Here is a 15,176-nt window from a genome sequence, read left to right on the forward strand (position 1 = left end):
CAGGTCCGGAGGACCCGGCGATCACGGACATTCCCGTGTGCGCGCCCCAGAGGGCGTGCGGGAGCGCGATTCTGGGAGGACGTCCATGGACGTCCTTCCAGAGTTAAGCAACCGCCTTGTAGACGTATATCGTCTATAGGGCGGTTGTTAACTGGTTAAAGGTTTAAGGTCGGATTCACACTTGTGCGGTGCGAATTTCAGCTCTCTTATCTCTGCAGAGAGATAAGACAGCTGTTCAGCAGATCATCTCCGTTTTAGATGCGAATTTGGAGACCTGGGAGAGGGGAGGAGGAGGGGGGGAAGTGTATTGAGCTAAATGAGAGAAATCCTGAAGAGAAATGAACACATCTGCGAATCAGATGCGTCCCCATAGAAGATAATGGGCCTGAATTCGCACCTGAGCCGCACCGCAATGCCTAGAAAACGCACACATTTTTTCGGCAAGCGCAGTGCGAATGCATCGCACATATGTAAACCAGCCTCATTGAAATCAATGTATTTTATAATGTTATGCGAATTGGATGCAGTTTAAGCCACAACCAATTCGCATAGGTGTGAACCCGGCCTAAAGGTATTGTATCATAAGACATTCTTTATCCCAAATCCCTATATAGCCACAGTTTATAACCACAACAAAAAAATCAGAACATTGGGGGTAATCCACAAAGATCCGGCGTAACTTATTTTTTTCCATTTAAGTTACACTGCCTTAAAAATTCTACCTAAGTGCCCGATCCACAAAGCACTTACCTAGAAATTTTTGGCTGTGTAACTTAAATTCCGCCGGCGCAAGGCGTTCCTATTTTCATGGGGACGATTCCCATTTAAATTAGGCGCGCTCCCGCGCCGGCCGTACTGCGCATGCTCGTGACGTCATTTTCCCGACGTGCATAGCGCGAAATTACGTTACGCCGAGCTTTGTGGATTGCGACGGGTCAATAAAGTTGCGTCGGAAAAAAAAAAAGATACGGCGCGATAAAAAAATTCAAAACAAAAAAAAAATCGCGTTGCTGGACAGAAGGGTCTGCTTTTACAAGGTGTAAACAGTTTACACTTTGTAAAAGCAGCCCTAATTTTGCGTTTTCAAACTAAAACTTACGGAGAAAAAACGAAGCTGAAAAGTTTTGTGGATCTCCGTAAGTGCTAATTTGCATACCCGAGGCGGCATTTCGACACGAAATGCCCCCAGCGGCGGATGCGGTACTGCATCCTAAGATCCGGCAGTTAAGTCCCTTACACATGCCGGATCTTCTCCCTAACTATGGAAAACTGATTCTGTGGATCAGTTCCATAGTTAGGAACAGGGATACGACGGAGTAACAGCAGTTACGCCGGCGTATCCCTTTTGAGGATCTGGCGCATTATCTCTATTTCATTATTTATCATTCAACTGGGTGCCATGGCGCAGTTCTAACCCCCCTTTTCTTTCTTGTCCTTTATATTTGTGCCTCGGCACCAGAACTGCTGCCTCCCTAATTTTCAATTTTATGTGAAATATTAATTTATTTACATTGATTATTTTGCTGGATTAGCGCAATTTTTATTATTGTATCATTCAACTTCATTGCAGGCTGACGGCTTTCGTAGTGAAATCTTTCAGCAATGCTCGCCCATACATCTTCATAGATGAAGGACACTTGAATAAATCGTTCAGCTGGCTACGAGAGCACCGCAAGGAAAGTGGGTGCTTCAGAAATGTGGGGAAACTCTTTCATAGTGAATTGAAGGTACAGTAAAGTTTGTTAGAAATACATGGAAGTAAATAACAATATGTCGTATGCGATAGAATCCTATCAGTTGTTTACTTTCCTCACTGAGTGCCCACTCAGGCCCCATGGGTTATACTGAGGGGAGACAAGTGGCATCTCGCTTGCATTCTCCTACCTGGAAGCATCGGGATTTGTACTGACTGTCGAAGCAGATCAGCCCGATAGGCAGTGCCGGCCTGCCCATAGGGGGTGCATGGGTGCCACCAACCCCCCCCCCCCCATCCATGCATCCGGCTTCCTAATCTGCATGCGGGGAGCCGGACGCATGGATTCCAATGGTTTTTAAGCCCAAGGCTCTAATTGGCTTTAAAAAAGAGTGGGCTCGGGGCGGATGGGTTTGCAGAGCATTGCGCCCCCAAGCCTGCCCACTTGTGTGACAATAGCAAATTATCATTCTCCTCCTAGCCAATCAGGAAGCATTTCCTGAGACCCAATTGGCCAGGGAGTCTTAGGACTCCCGGGTAATCGGGGTCTCAGTCAGGACCCACTTCCTGTTCGGCCTGGAGGAGAAGCGATGGCTCGGAGTGAGGATCTGCAGCCCAGATTCATGTCTGCCTGATCTGCTTCCTTCTTAAAGCGGAGGTTCACCCGTACAATATACTTTTCCCCCTTAGATGGATGCTCGTTTTGTCTAGGGCAATCGGCTAGTTGTTTTAAAATATGATCCGTACTTACGGTTTACAAGATGCATCTTCTCCGTCGCTTCCGGGTATGGGCTGCGGGACTGGGCGTTCCTATTTTGATTGACAGTCTTCCGAGAGGCTTCCGACGGTCGCATCCATCGCGTCACGATTTTCCGAAAGAAGCCGAACGTCGGTGCGCAGGCGCAGTATAGAGCCGCACCGTCGTTCGGCTTCTTTCGGCTACGAGTGACGCGATGGATGCGACCGTCGGAAGCCTCTCGGAAGGCTGTCAATCAAGAAGGAACGCCCGCTCCCGAAGACCCATACCCGGAAGCGGCGGAGAAGATGCATCTCGAAAACGGGTAAGTACTGCTCATATTTTAAAACAACTAGCCGATTCCCCTAGACACAACGAGCAGGAATCTAAGGGGAAAAGGTCAAAAAATAAATAAATGGGTGAACTCCCGCTTTAACCACTTCAAAACCGGGCTTTAAAACCCACTTCAATACCGGGCCTATTCTGGCACTTCTCTCCTACATGTACAAATCATCATTCTTTTGCTAGAAAATTAATCAGAACCCCCAAACATTATATATGTTTTTTTTAGCAGACACCCTAGGGAATAAAATGACGGTCATTGCAACTTTTTATCTTGCACAGTATTTGCGCAATCATTTTTCAAACGCCTTTTTTTTGTTAAAAAAACGGTTTCATGAATTAAAAAATAACAAAACAGTAAAGTTAGCCCAATGTTTTTGTAAAATATGAAAGATGAGGTTACGCCGAGTAAATAGATACCTAACACGTCACGCATTAAAATTGCGCACACTCATGGAATGGCGCCAAACTTCATTACTTAAAAATCTCCATAGGCGACGCTTTAATATTTTTACAGGTTACCAGTTTAGAGTTACAGCTCTAACGCAGGCGGCAACACCTCACATGTGTGGTTTGAACAACGTTTACATACGTGGGCGGGACTTACGTGTGCGTTCGCTTCTGAGCGCAAGCTACCGGGGACAGGAGCGTTTGAATTTTTTTTTTTACTTATTTATTTACTTTTTTACACTTTTTTTAAAAAAAAAAAATTCAATCGCTTTTTTCAAGGAATGTAAACATCCCTTGTAATAGGAATAGTGTGTGACAGGTCCTCTTTAAGGAGAGATGTGGGGTCAATAAGAGCGTTACATCTCTCCTCCAGGCTGGAAAGAATGAGATCGTGAAAAAAAAATCACAGATCTCATTCTTACTAGCCACAATTGCGGTTTGTTTACTTACGGGTACCCGGGCGTGACGTCATCACATCGCGCCCGGGCCTCCGACGGTCATAGAGATGACTCATCATCTCTATGCGCACATCCGGCAGACGGCGATCATCTCTCCGGGCCCCCGATGGGACGGGAGAGCCCGGAGAAGCACCGGATGGCGGCGGGAGGGGGGGATGTCCCCTCCCGCCGCCTATAAGAATGATCAAGCGGCAGAACCGCCGCTATGATTGTTCTTACGGTACGCAGGATCGCCGCCGGAAGAAAATTATATCTGAATAGGTGCAGGCATCATTCAGATATCACCACACAAAGTACAGGACGTCATATGACGTCCACCCGGGATAACAGATCCCCTTTTTGGACGTCATATGACGGCGTGCGGTTTTAAAGTGGTTAAAGGGATTGCAACGGTACATTTTTTTAACCACTTAAGGACCGCCTTCTGAACATATACGTCGGCAGAATGGGTCCGAAGCTCCATGACCGTGACCGCGGGACCCGTGGATCCGATCGCCGCTGGAGTCCCGCGATCGGTCCTCGGAGCTGAAGAACGGGGAGAGCCGTATGTAAACACAGCTTCCCCATTCTTCACTGTGGCGCCGTCATCGATCGTGTGTTCCCTTTTATAGGGAATCACAATTGATGACATCACACCTACAGCCACACCCCCCCTGCAGTTAGAAACACAGATGAGGTCACACTTAACCCCTTCAGCGCCCCCTTGTGGTTAACTCCCAAACTGCAATTGTCATTTTCACAGTAATCAGTGCACTTTTAATGCATTTTTTGCTGTGAAAATGACAATGGTCCCAAAAATGTGTCAAAATTGTCCGAAGTGTCCGCCATAAAGTCGCAGTCACGAAAACAAATCGCTGATCGCCACCATTAGTAGTAAAAAAAAAAAATTAATAAAAATGCAATAAAACTATCGCTTATTTTGTAAACGCTATAAATTTTGTGCAAACCAGCAAAAGCTGGCTAGGTCCTTTAGCTGCCTAAAGGTCCGGGTCTTAAGTGGTTAAATAACAAACATACAAACATGTTATACTTACCTCCACTGTGCAGTTCGTTTTGCACACAGTAGCCCCGATCCACGTCTTCTGGGGTTCCTCGGCGGCTGTCGCGGCTCCTCCCTGCAGCAACTACACACAGACATGCGAACGAGCTCGCATGGTGTGTAGCTGTTGCGGGCGCGCTCCCGTGATACAGTGGTGGCCATAGTATCACTCGGCCCCGCCCCCTGGCGTGCCGCGTCATTGGATGTGATTGACAGCAGCGCCAGCCAATGGCTGCGCTGCTTTCCATCCATCCACTGCAGCCAATAAACGGCCGGGCTTCGGCTCGAGGAGGATGACGGGGCGAGCGCGGGACAACTCCTTTAATGAATTTTTAGATTTGTTTATATTGTGAATATCAATGTTGTAATCTCTATGTTCCAGGGAGGAGTGGAAGATGACATTTCTCTATCAGCCTATGTAGCAATCTCATTGATGGAGTCTGGTGTATCTGTAGAGGTAAGAGATGGCATCATGGGAATATTATGGTTGATATCATATTGAAACATTAGAGAGGACAATGGGGCTCATCTTCTAGTCATATCTACCATAACATGCGTGAGGCCCTATGGTTCTTCCACACTGCCCCCCTGAGGTTTGGCTACAGCACAGGTGCGGCGCAGGGTACCCGTGCTTTCCCATAAACTTCTATCATATCCTGAATTTTTGGTGCATTTTCTGATGCAGCATGCAGGTCTGCTTTGAAAAAATACTCCAAAAATCAGGACATAATAGAAGTCTATGGGAAGCTGGAGGTAACCTGCTTGCAGGGCCGCCATCAGGGGGGTAAAGGCAGTACACCTGTAAGGGGCCTGGAGGTCCCCAGGGGCCGGATGGCAACCCCCTTTAAAAAAAAAAAAGTCCCGGAGGTCCCCAGGGGCCGGGAGGCCCACAAGGCCCCAGATGTTAACCCCCCCTTTTTTTTATTTATTTTATAAAAAAAAAAAAAAAAAACATTATTATACTTTTATTTTATTTTTTATTAAAGGGACAATTTTTTTTTTTTTTTTTTTTTTTAGGGGTCCGGAGATCCCCAGGGCCCCAGATGACAACCCCCTTTTTTTAATAAAAAAAAATATTTTTTTTAGATATTTTTTTTCTTTCTTTTATTTTGTATTTTTATTAAAGGGCCCAGAGGTCCGCAAGATCCCCAGGGCCCCCCTTTTTTTTTTTTATAAAAAAATAAAATCTTTTTTTTAGATATTTTTTCTTTCTTTTATTTTTTATTTTTATTATTAAAGGGCCCGGAGGTCCGCAAGGCCCCAGATGGTTACCCCCCTTTTTTTTTATATATATTCTTTATTTCTTCTTTTTTTTTGTAAAGGCCCCCCCCCCCCCGCTTCTCAATTCAGCTGTGTAAGGGGCCCCATAATTCCTGATGGCGGCCCCCTGCCTGCTTGAAAATCATGGTTATACTGCACCGCACCCACGCACCACACCTCTCCCCGTTCTTCAGCTCCGGGGACCGATCGCGGGACTCCAGCGGCGATCGGGTCCGCGGGTCCCGCGGCACGGAGCTTCGGACCGGGTCGCGGGCGCGTGCCCGCGACCCACGGCTGGGCACTTAAAGAGGACGTACCTGTACGTGCTTGTGCCCAGCCGTGACATTCTGCCGACGTATATGTGCAGGAGGCGGTCCTTAAGTGGTTAAGCTGCTGCTGGGAAGAAGCTGGATGCATTGCTTAAAAGCAGAAAGTAAGAGTCTTGAGGAGGGTGAGGGTCACATGAAATGGCCTGGAGGGCCGGATTCGGCCCGCGGGCCTTGTGTTTGACACCTGTGCTCATTAGACTAAAGGAGGCCTGGGACCTCGCTACAAGTGGTTGATCGCAGTGACCATTGCATCTAATAAATGTATCAGTTTCTCAGGTATAATTCTAAATGATAGCCATTGACAATACTTGAGGTTGAACTACTTTTTAAACTTACATTTTTAGGACTATGGAGATGGTTGTTTCATTTTTTTATCAAGTCAGGACATTTCTGTTGGCACGCACATGAGTTTAGCTTGGATCAGCTATCTGTACAGCCATGCAGCATCTTCATAGCTTGGTATACATTTGGATGATTCGATTATTCTTAAAAAAATATGTCAGGAAATGAACTAAACCAAGCTGGCCATTCGAATAAAAAAATAACATAATAAAATTGTTTTCTGATCCAGGACCCTCTGATCAGGGACGCGGTGTCCTGTCTGCAGAAGGAAGCTGTGAATGTGACCAATGTGTACACCTTGGCTCTTCTTGCCTACACCTTTACTTTGTGCGGAGAAATGGAGTCCAGGAAAATAGTATTCGACAAACTGGATGAAAAGGCTGTGAGAGGAGGTGAGTACTGACGGAGTATTTCTACCATGGACTTGCTTTCTCCTGTACTTGATGTAAATAAATAAATACATTTGGAGAAGCTCATAAGAAAAGGAACGTTCATAGTAACCAGTAATTGATAAATGTGAACTCCGGAAACATATTAACCACTTCAGCCACGGACCTTTAGGCAGCTAAATGCCCAGGCCAGGTTTTGCGATTCGGCACTGCGTCGTTTTAACAGACAATTGCGCTGTCGTGCGACGTGGCTCCCAAACAAAATTGGCGTCCTTTTTTCCCCACAAATAGAGCTTTCTTTTGGAGGTATTTGATCACCTCTGCGGTTTTTATTTTTTGCGCTATAAACAAAAATAGAGCGACAATTTTGAAAAAAATTCAATATTTTTTACTTTTTGCTATAATAAATATCCCCCAAAAACATATATAATTTTTTTTTTCCACAGTTTAGGCCGATACGTATTCTTCTACCTATTTTTGGTAAAAAAAATCGCAATAAGCGTTTATCGATTGGTTTGCGCAAAATTTATAGCGTTTACAAAATAGGGGATAGTTTTATTGCATTTTTATTAATTTTTTTTTTTTACTACTATTGGCGGCGATCCGCGATTTTTTTCGTGACTGCGACATTATAGCGGACAATTTTGACACATTTTTGGGACCATTGTCATTTTCACAGCAAAAAATGCATTTAAATTGCATTGTTTATTGTGAAAATGACAGTTGCAGTTTGGGAGTTAACCACAGGGGGTGCTGTAGGATTTAGTGTTCACCTAGTGTGTGTTTACAACTGTAGGGGGGTGTGGCTGTAGGACTGACGTCATCGATCGAGTCTCCCTTATCACTCGATCGATACGCCGCCACAGTGAAGCACGGGGAAGCCGTGTTTACATACGGCTCTCCCTGTTCTTCAGCTCCGGGGAGCGATCGTCCCGGATCGCTCCCCGAGGGAATCCGCCCGCCGCACGCAGCGGAGGGGGTCCCGATCGGACCCCCCACCCGCTAGAAGGCAAGGACGTTTATATACGTCCTTCTGCCTGTACGTGCCATTCTGTGGACGTAAATAGTCGTGCGGCGGGCCACGGACCATTTCGCTGGCCAAAGACCAGAGCATTTTTTGAGATTCGGTACTGCGTCACTTTAACTGACAATTGCGCGGTCGTGCGACGTGGCTCCCAAAACAAAATTGACGTCCTTTCCCCCCCCCACAAATAGAGCTTTCTTTTGGTGGTATTTGATCACCTCTACGTTTTTTATTTTTTGCGCTATAAACAAAAAAAGAGCAACAATTTTGAAAAAAAAAAACAATGGCCCAGATTCACAAAGGAGATACGACGGCGTATCTCCAGATACGCCGTCGTATCTCTGAGTTGTGCCGTCGTATCTATGCGCCTGATTCTTAGAATCAGTTACGCATAGATTTCTATTAGATCCGACCGGCGTAAGTCTCTTACGTCGTTGGATCGTAACTGCATATTTACGCTGCCCGCTAGGGGCGTGTACGCTGATTTACGCCTAGAAATATGTAAATCAGCTAGATACGCGAATTCACGAGCGTACGCCCAGCCGACGCAGTAAAGTTACTCCGTTTACGTTAGGCTTTTCCCGGCGTAAAGTTACCCCTGCTATATGAGGCGTACATGCGGCGTACCAATGTTAAGTATGGACGTCATTCCCGCGTCAAATTTTGAATACGTCGTTTGCGTAAGTCGTCCGTGAATGGAGCTGGACGTAATTTACGTTCACGTCAAAACCAATACGTCCTTGCGGCGTATTTGGAGCAATGCACACTGGGATATGTCCACGGACGGCGCATGCGCCGTTCGTGAAAAACGTCAATCACGTCGGGTCATGGTTATTTTACATAAAACACGCCCCCCTGTTCCACATTTGAATTAGGCGGGCTTACGCCAGCCGATTTACGCTACGCCGCCGCAACGGAGCAAGTGCTTTGAGAATACTGCACTTGCCCGTCCAAGTTGCGGAGGTGTAACGTAAATCGCATACGTTACGCCCGCCTATAGATACGCCGCTGTACGAGAATCTGGCCCAATATTTTTGACTTTTTGCTATAATATCCCCAAAAAATCTATTAAAAAAAAAACATTTTTTTCCATAGTTTAGGCCGATACATATTCTTCCTCTATATTTTTGGTAAAAAAAATTGCAATAAGCGTATATTGATTGGTTTGCGCAAAAGTTATAGCGTCTACAAAAAAGGGGAAAGATTAATTGCATTTTTATTATCTTCATTTTTTTTTTTACTAGTATTGGCGGCGATCAGCGATTTTTATCGTGACTGCGACATTATGGCGGACGCATCGGACACTTTTGACACATTTTTGGGACCATTGTCATTTTTACAGCGATCAGTGCTATAAATATGCACTGATACTGTGAAAATGACACTGGCAGTGAAGGGGTTAACCACTAGGTGGCGCCAAAGGGGTTAAGTGTGTCCTAGGGATGTGTTCTAACTGTTAGGGGGCGTGGCTACGAGTGACACGTCACTGATCGCTGTTCCCGATGAGAGGGAACAGACGATCAGAGACAGTGTCACTAGGCAGGGAGATGAATGTTTACACTGGCCTCTCCCCGCTCTGCAGCTCTGTGACCCGATCGCGGGACACCGGCAGACATCGAGTCCGCGGGTCCCACGGGCAGGGTCACGGAGCTCACAGCAGGGGAATTTCAAAGTGACGTAAATATACGTTACTTTGCCCAGCCGTGCCATTCTGCCGACGTATATGTACAGGATTCGATCGGGAACCGGTTTAAAACAGCAATAAATGAAGGTTTGCATTAAATGCATTTTTAGGTTCAACTAGTGCAAGTATTTGAATTTGACTCAGTATCAGCCTGCCATAATTCCCTGTACAGCAGAGCTTTCGCGAGTAGAGGAGAGCCGATCGGCGGCTCTCCTGACAGGGGGGGGTTTGCGCTGATTGTTTATCAGCGCAGCCCCCCCTCGGATGCCCACACTGGACCACCAGGGAAGCCCACACTGGACCACCAGGGAAGGGGCAGGAAAAATAAAAATAATTTAGAAAGATTCCAATCAGTGCCCAATCAGTGCCCACAAATGGGCACTGACTGGCAACATGGGCACAAGTGATGCCCAGCAACGCCATCAGTGCCACCCCTCAGTGTCCATCAGTGCCACCCCTCAGTGTCCATCAGTGCCACCCCTCAGTGTCCATCAGTGCCACCCCTCAGTGCCCATCCATGCCTAGTGCCCACCCATGCCCAGTGCCCACCTATCAGTGCCCATCTGTGCCACCCATGAGTGCCCATCAGTGTCGCCTATGAGTGCCCAGTGCCGCCTATGAGTGCCCATCAGTGCCACCTATGAGTGTCCATCAGTGCCGCATACCAGCGCCGCCTATCAGTGCCGCCTATCAGTGTCCATCAGTGCTGCCCATCAGTGCCGCCTATCAGTGCCCATCAGTGCCGCCTATCACTGCTAATCAGTGCCGCCATATCAGTGCCCGTAATCGAAGAAAAAAACTTACTTATACACAAAAAATAACAGAAAAAATTAAAACTTTATTTTTTTTTCAAAATTTTCTGTCTTTTTTTAGTTGTTGCGCAAAAAATAAAAATCGCAGAGGTGATCAAATACCATTAAAAGAAAGCTCTATCTGTGGGAACAAAATGATAAAAAAATTGTTTGGGTACAGTGTAGCATGACCGCGCAATTGTCATTCAAAGTGCGACAGCGCTGAAAGCTGAAAATTGGCTTGGGCAGGAAGGTGCGTAAGTGCCTGGTATGGAAGTGGTTAAAGGCAAACAATAGCAGTCAGAGAAGGTTTTGTAACCTACCTGATCACTTTCTCTCTCCAGAACAGTTGTGTGAGAGAGTCCAAGACTGCTACATAGAAATGATACGGTTGTCCAATATAGCCAAATACAACTTGGTTTGGGAGACTGTTCATTTGCATATATTTATTTTAAATTAGTGTAAGCTTTTTTTTACTCTTTTATAGAAGGACAGCTACACTGGGAACGAGAGTCTACTCCTTCCTCTGATGCCCCACACTGGCACAGAGCTGCAACTGCAGAGGTGGAGATGGCCGCCTACGTCTTACTTGCTGTGCTGTCTCAACCTGAGCCTGATCTGGGAAAAGCTGCAGAGATTGTCAACTGGCTATGCAAACACCAGAACCCCTATGGAGGCTTCTCATCTACACAGGTAACAAAAAAAGCGTGTCCATGATGTGGTAAAAAAAAAAGGGGGGAAATTACCGCGCTAAGGATATAATAAATTCTTGGGTGCGGAACCGCTATCCCTCCCCCCCCCCGGCCGGCAGCTGCATGGTCTTAAGTCCAATTCTTGCCTGCCCACCTTTCCACATCAATTCACGAAATAATGTCTCCAGTCGTTTAAACGCACCCAAGAATTTATTTTCTTGCATCTCAATTACAACATATTGCAGGCTGCGAGAGCTTGGTCTGCGGAGAAGACCGCTTTAAAATAATGTTGACAGGGGCCCCGCACAGAGGATTAATAGAAGCCATGGAGGCAAATTCATTTGCGTATAAATGCCCGACTACTGTTTTGCTTAACAAGGTGTGGAAGACAGTAAAAACATTGTTGGGTTATTGTGGTATATCTGAATTTGCCCCCCTATGGCACAATAAAAACTTACCAGAAATCGAGGGGGTAGAGAAATGTGGTATCTGGGAAAGACAGGGGATTACAAGACTGCTCCATTTGTATAAAGGGGATACAATAAAGACGTTCTCAGATTTAAAACTAGAATTTAACATCCCAAATAACACCTTTTTTAAATACCTCCAGATTAGACATGCCATTCAGACCCAGTTCAAGTCCCTCCCATTAATCATGGCTAAGACCCCTGTCATTAATAAACTAGCCAAAAAAACCTCAACAAAAGGGTTGATATCTGAATTATACAATAATCTGAGTGACAGGACTATAAGTCAAAAGGGCAACTTAAAGAGTAAAGAAAGATGGGAACGAGACTTGGGGTTAACCACTTAAGCCCCGGACCATATTGCTGCCTAAAGACCCAAGGGGTTTTTACAGTTCGGGACTGTGTCGCTTTAACAGACAATTGCGCGGTCGTGCGACGTGGCTCCCAAACAAAATTGGCGTCCTTTTTTCCCCACAAATAGAGCTTTCTTTTGGTGGTATTTGATCACCTCTGCGGTTTTTATTTTTTGCGCTATAAACAAAAATAGAGCGACAATTTTGAAAAAAATTCAATATTTTTTACTTTTTGCTGTAATAAATATCCCCCAAAAACATATATAAAAACATTTTTTTTCCTCAGTTTAGGCCGATACGTATTCTTCTACCTATTTTTAGTAAAAAAAATCGCAATAAGCGTTTATCGATTGGTTTGCGCAAAATTTATAGCGTTTACAAAATAGGGGATAGTTTTATTGCATTTTTATTAATTTTTTTTTTTTTACTACTAATGGCGGCGATCAGCGATTTTTTTCGTGACTGCGACATTATGGCGGACACTTCGGACAATTTTGACACATTTTTGGGACCATTGTCATTTTCACAGCAAAAAATGCATTTAAATTGCATTCTTTATTGTGAAAATGACAGTTGCAGTTTGGGAGTTAACCACAGGGGGCGCTGTAGGAGTTAGGGTGCACCTAGTATGTGTTTACAACTGTTGGGGGGTGTGGCTGTAGGAATGACATCATCGATCGTGTCTTCCCTATAAAGGGAATGACGCGATCGATGCGCCGACACAGTGAAGCACGGGGAAGCCGTGTTTACACACGGCTCTCCTCGTTCTTCAGCTCCGGGGAGCGATCGCGACGGAGCGGCTATAAACAAATAGCCGCGCCGTGGTCCCGGATCGCTCCCCGAGCGGACCCGACCTCCGCATGTAGCGGGGGGGTCCCGATCGGACCCCCCACCCGCTAATAGGCGAGGACGTACATGTACGCCCATGTGCCTGTACGTGCCATATTGTGGACGTATATGTACATGCGGGGGTCGGGAACTGGTTAATAACCCAAGAGAGATGGGACAGAATCTTGGCAAATGGAGTATTAGTGTCTATTGCCCCTGCGCAGAGACTGTCTCACCTCTTTCTGGTGCACAGAGTATATTACACCCCAAAAAAAATGCACCAATTTGGCTGGAAATTGGACGACCATTGCCCTAGATGTAACGCTACAGGTGACCTCGTCCATATGTTCTGGAGATGTCCAAAACTTTTTAGATATTGGACTGAGGTCATCAATAAGCTCAATGGTGTTTTTGGAACCTCATTGGTGCTAGGGGCTAGAACCTGCCTCTTGGGAGACATGGAAGACGATAGTCTTCCTCAGGGGACATTAGAGGGGGTGCTAAGAGGCCTATTTCAGGCACGTAAATTAATCGCTCAGCGATGGCAGGCACAGGATCCCCCATGTGTCAGGCATTGGATTGAAACAATAAACAGACTAATAGAGTGTGAGAGAGTGTTATTTATTAAACAAGGAAATCACAGAAAATTAGAAAAAGTGTGGGGACCTTGGATGAAACATATAGGCCTCCCGATGTAAAAGTAAAAAGCTTGTTGAAACTGGATATCTCCCCACTTTAACTGAAGACGGGAAACTTTAAATAATTAAAATTAACAAACAAGCCATATAGGACTCGCTCTCCCCTACTCCTTTTTTTTTTTTTTTTTTTGTTCCTTTCTGACTCTTTTCTGCTGTTTTCTTCTTTTCTGCTTGTGGAACAAGACGATACAGGCGCACCCCAAGGGGGGGGGGGGTGGGGGGAAGGGGATAGGAGTGGGGTGGGGGGAGGGGATTGTGGTTAAGATATTATACATATAGGCAACAGGATAAATGTCACTTTGAATGCACGTAACTATGTAATTTCTTATGTAGAAGTGATGATCCTTGTTTGTAATATGTTTTATTTTTTTGTAAAGAAAGGAAAAGCTACAAAATAAAAAAAAGTATTCAATTAAAAAAAAAAAGGATATAATAAAACTAAAATAACATAAGCTGCAACAACAAAGTGTTATACACACCAGAAATACAAAGGAAAAAGGTTAGAGTTGCGCTGTGTGAAAAATAATAGACCTAAGATAATAATAAATGATGAAAGACCATATGTGAAAATAGCGAGTCCTTGCATATATAAAAATACTAGTCCAATTGTGAAGCAAAGTTCAAATTACTGGAAAAAATCCAAAAAATTGAAAAGTTATATTTGTGTGAAAACAAATCCTGCGTCCTGGACGTTGGGAACAATTCCCGATGATAAAAAGTTCAGCAAAACAGTGCAAATTCAATTACCACCACCAATGGAAACACCTTTAAAGAATGGAGGCTTACCAAAAGGCAAACATAACCAGCTTTCGGCTGTAAACCCCAGCCAGAGCCTTTAAGTGAAACCGCAGCAGATACAAATGGACTGAAGATCCTCCAGGTAGGTCACCAACAGTTGGGTATAACTAAAAATATAAGGATCTAACATAGTGAAGTACGGCAAACAACGAGTGCAAATAATACAATCGTGATTTAGATAGATAAACACCACCACCAGAACACCTAATAGGATGGAGGCTTACCAGAAGGCAAGTGTAACCAACTTGTGGCTATAAACCCTAGCCAGGGCCTTTGCATGAACCAGCAGCTGACTTGGGTGCCCTATGGATCCTCCAGATATCCCGTCATTGATAGTATACCAAAAAGGAATAATGGGCCCACATAGTGAAGTACGTAGAAATATTGCCAAGTTTAATAAATAAGTTACTTACAGAAAAATAGATGGATAAAAGCAAGGATATTGTAAAGCCGGCCGGCTTACTCGAACGCCCGTTCCGCTCGCATTGTCACGTCATACGTCAGCACGTCACCTTCCCCCAATGGCCAACTAAGGGTAGAGCTCCCTAATGTAGAAGAGTCAAGTGGCTCCAAAATCCCCAGACAGTCTCAGGGCTAATCAAAAAACTCCTGCATAAAACACACAATTGTTTTGGCTTGTAGCCAGGGCAGGGTGGTCGTCACATCCTCCATGTTTCCCTCCTCGTTGGGTGCCAAGCAAGAGTCAAATGAGAGGCCTACCCCGAGATGGGTTCTTCTGAGTTATGTGAAGTATGGTAGCTGCGCTGTGGGGGAGGGAATGGGAAGGGGAAGTGAAAGGGAAT

At 45.3% G+C, this 15,176-nt stretch overlaps 1 protein-coding gene across 1 annotated transcript in view; it reads left to right on the top strand.

Annotated features, from left to right (window-relative positions):
* The window catches only part of LOC120946695 (alpha-2-macroglobulin-like protein 1), a 171,444-nt gene that overhangs the window by 131,938 nt on the left and 24,330 nt on the right, over positions 1-15,176 (top strand). The window contains exons 26-29 of the mRNA XM_040361325.1: positions 1,571-1,727; positions 5,101-5,175; positions 6,879-7,041; positions 11,025-11,230. Of these exons, the coding sequence (XP_040217259.1) occupies positions 1,571-1,727; positions 5,101-5,175; positions 6,879-7,041; positions 11,025-11,230 (601 nt within the window). The remainder of the gene's footprint in view (positions 1-1,570; positions 1,728-5,100; positions 5,176-6,878; positions 7,042-11,024; positions 11,231-15,176) is intronic.

The sequence above is a fragment of the Rana temporaria genome, chromosome 8 (assembly GCF_905171775.1).
Source record: "Rana temporaria chromosome 8, aRanTem1.1, whole genome shotgun sequence".
Lineage (NCBI taxonomy): Eukaryota > Metazoa > Chordata > Amphibia > Anura > Ranidae > Rana > Rana temporaria.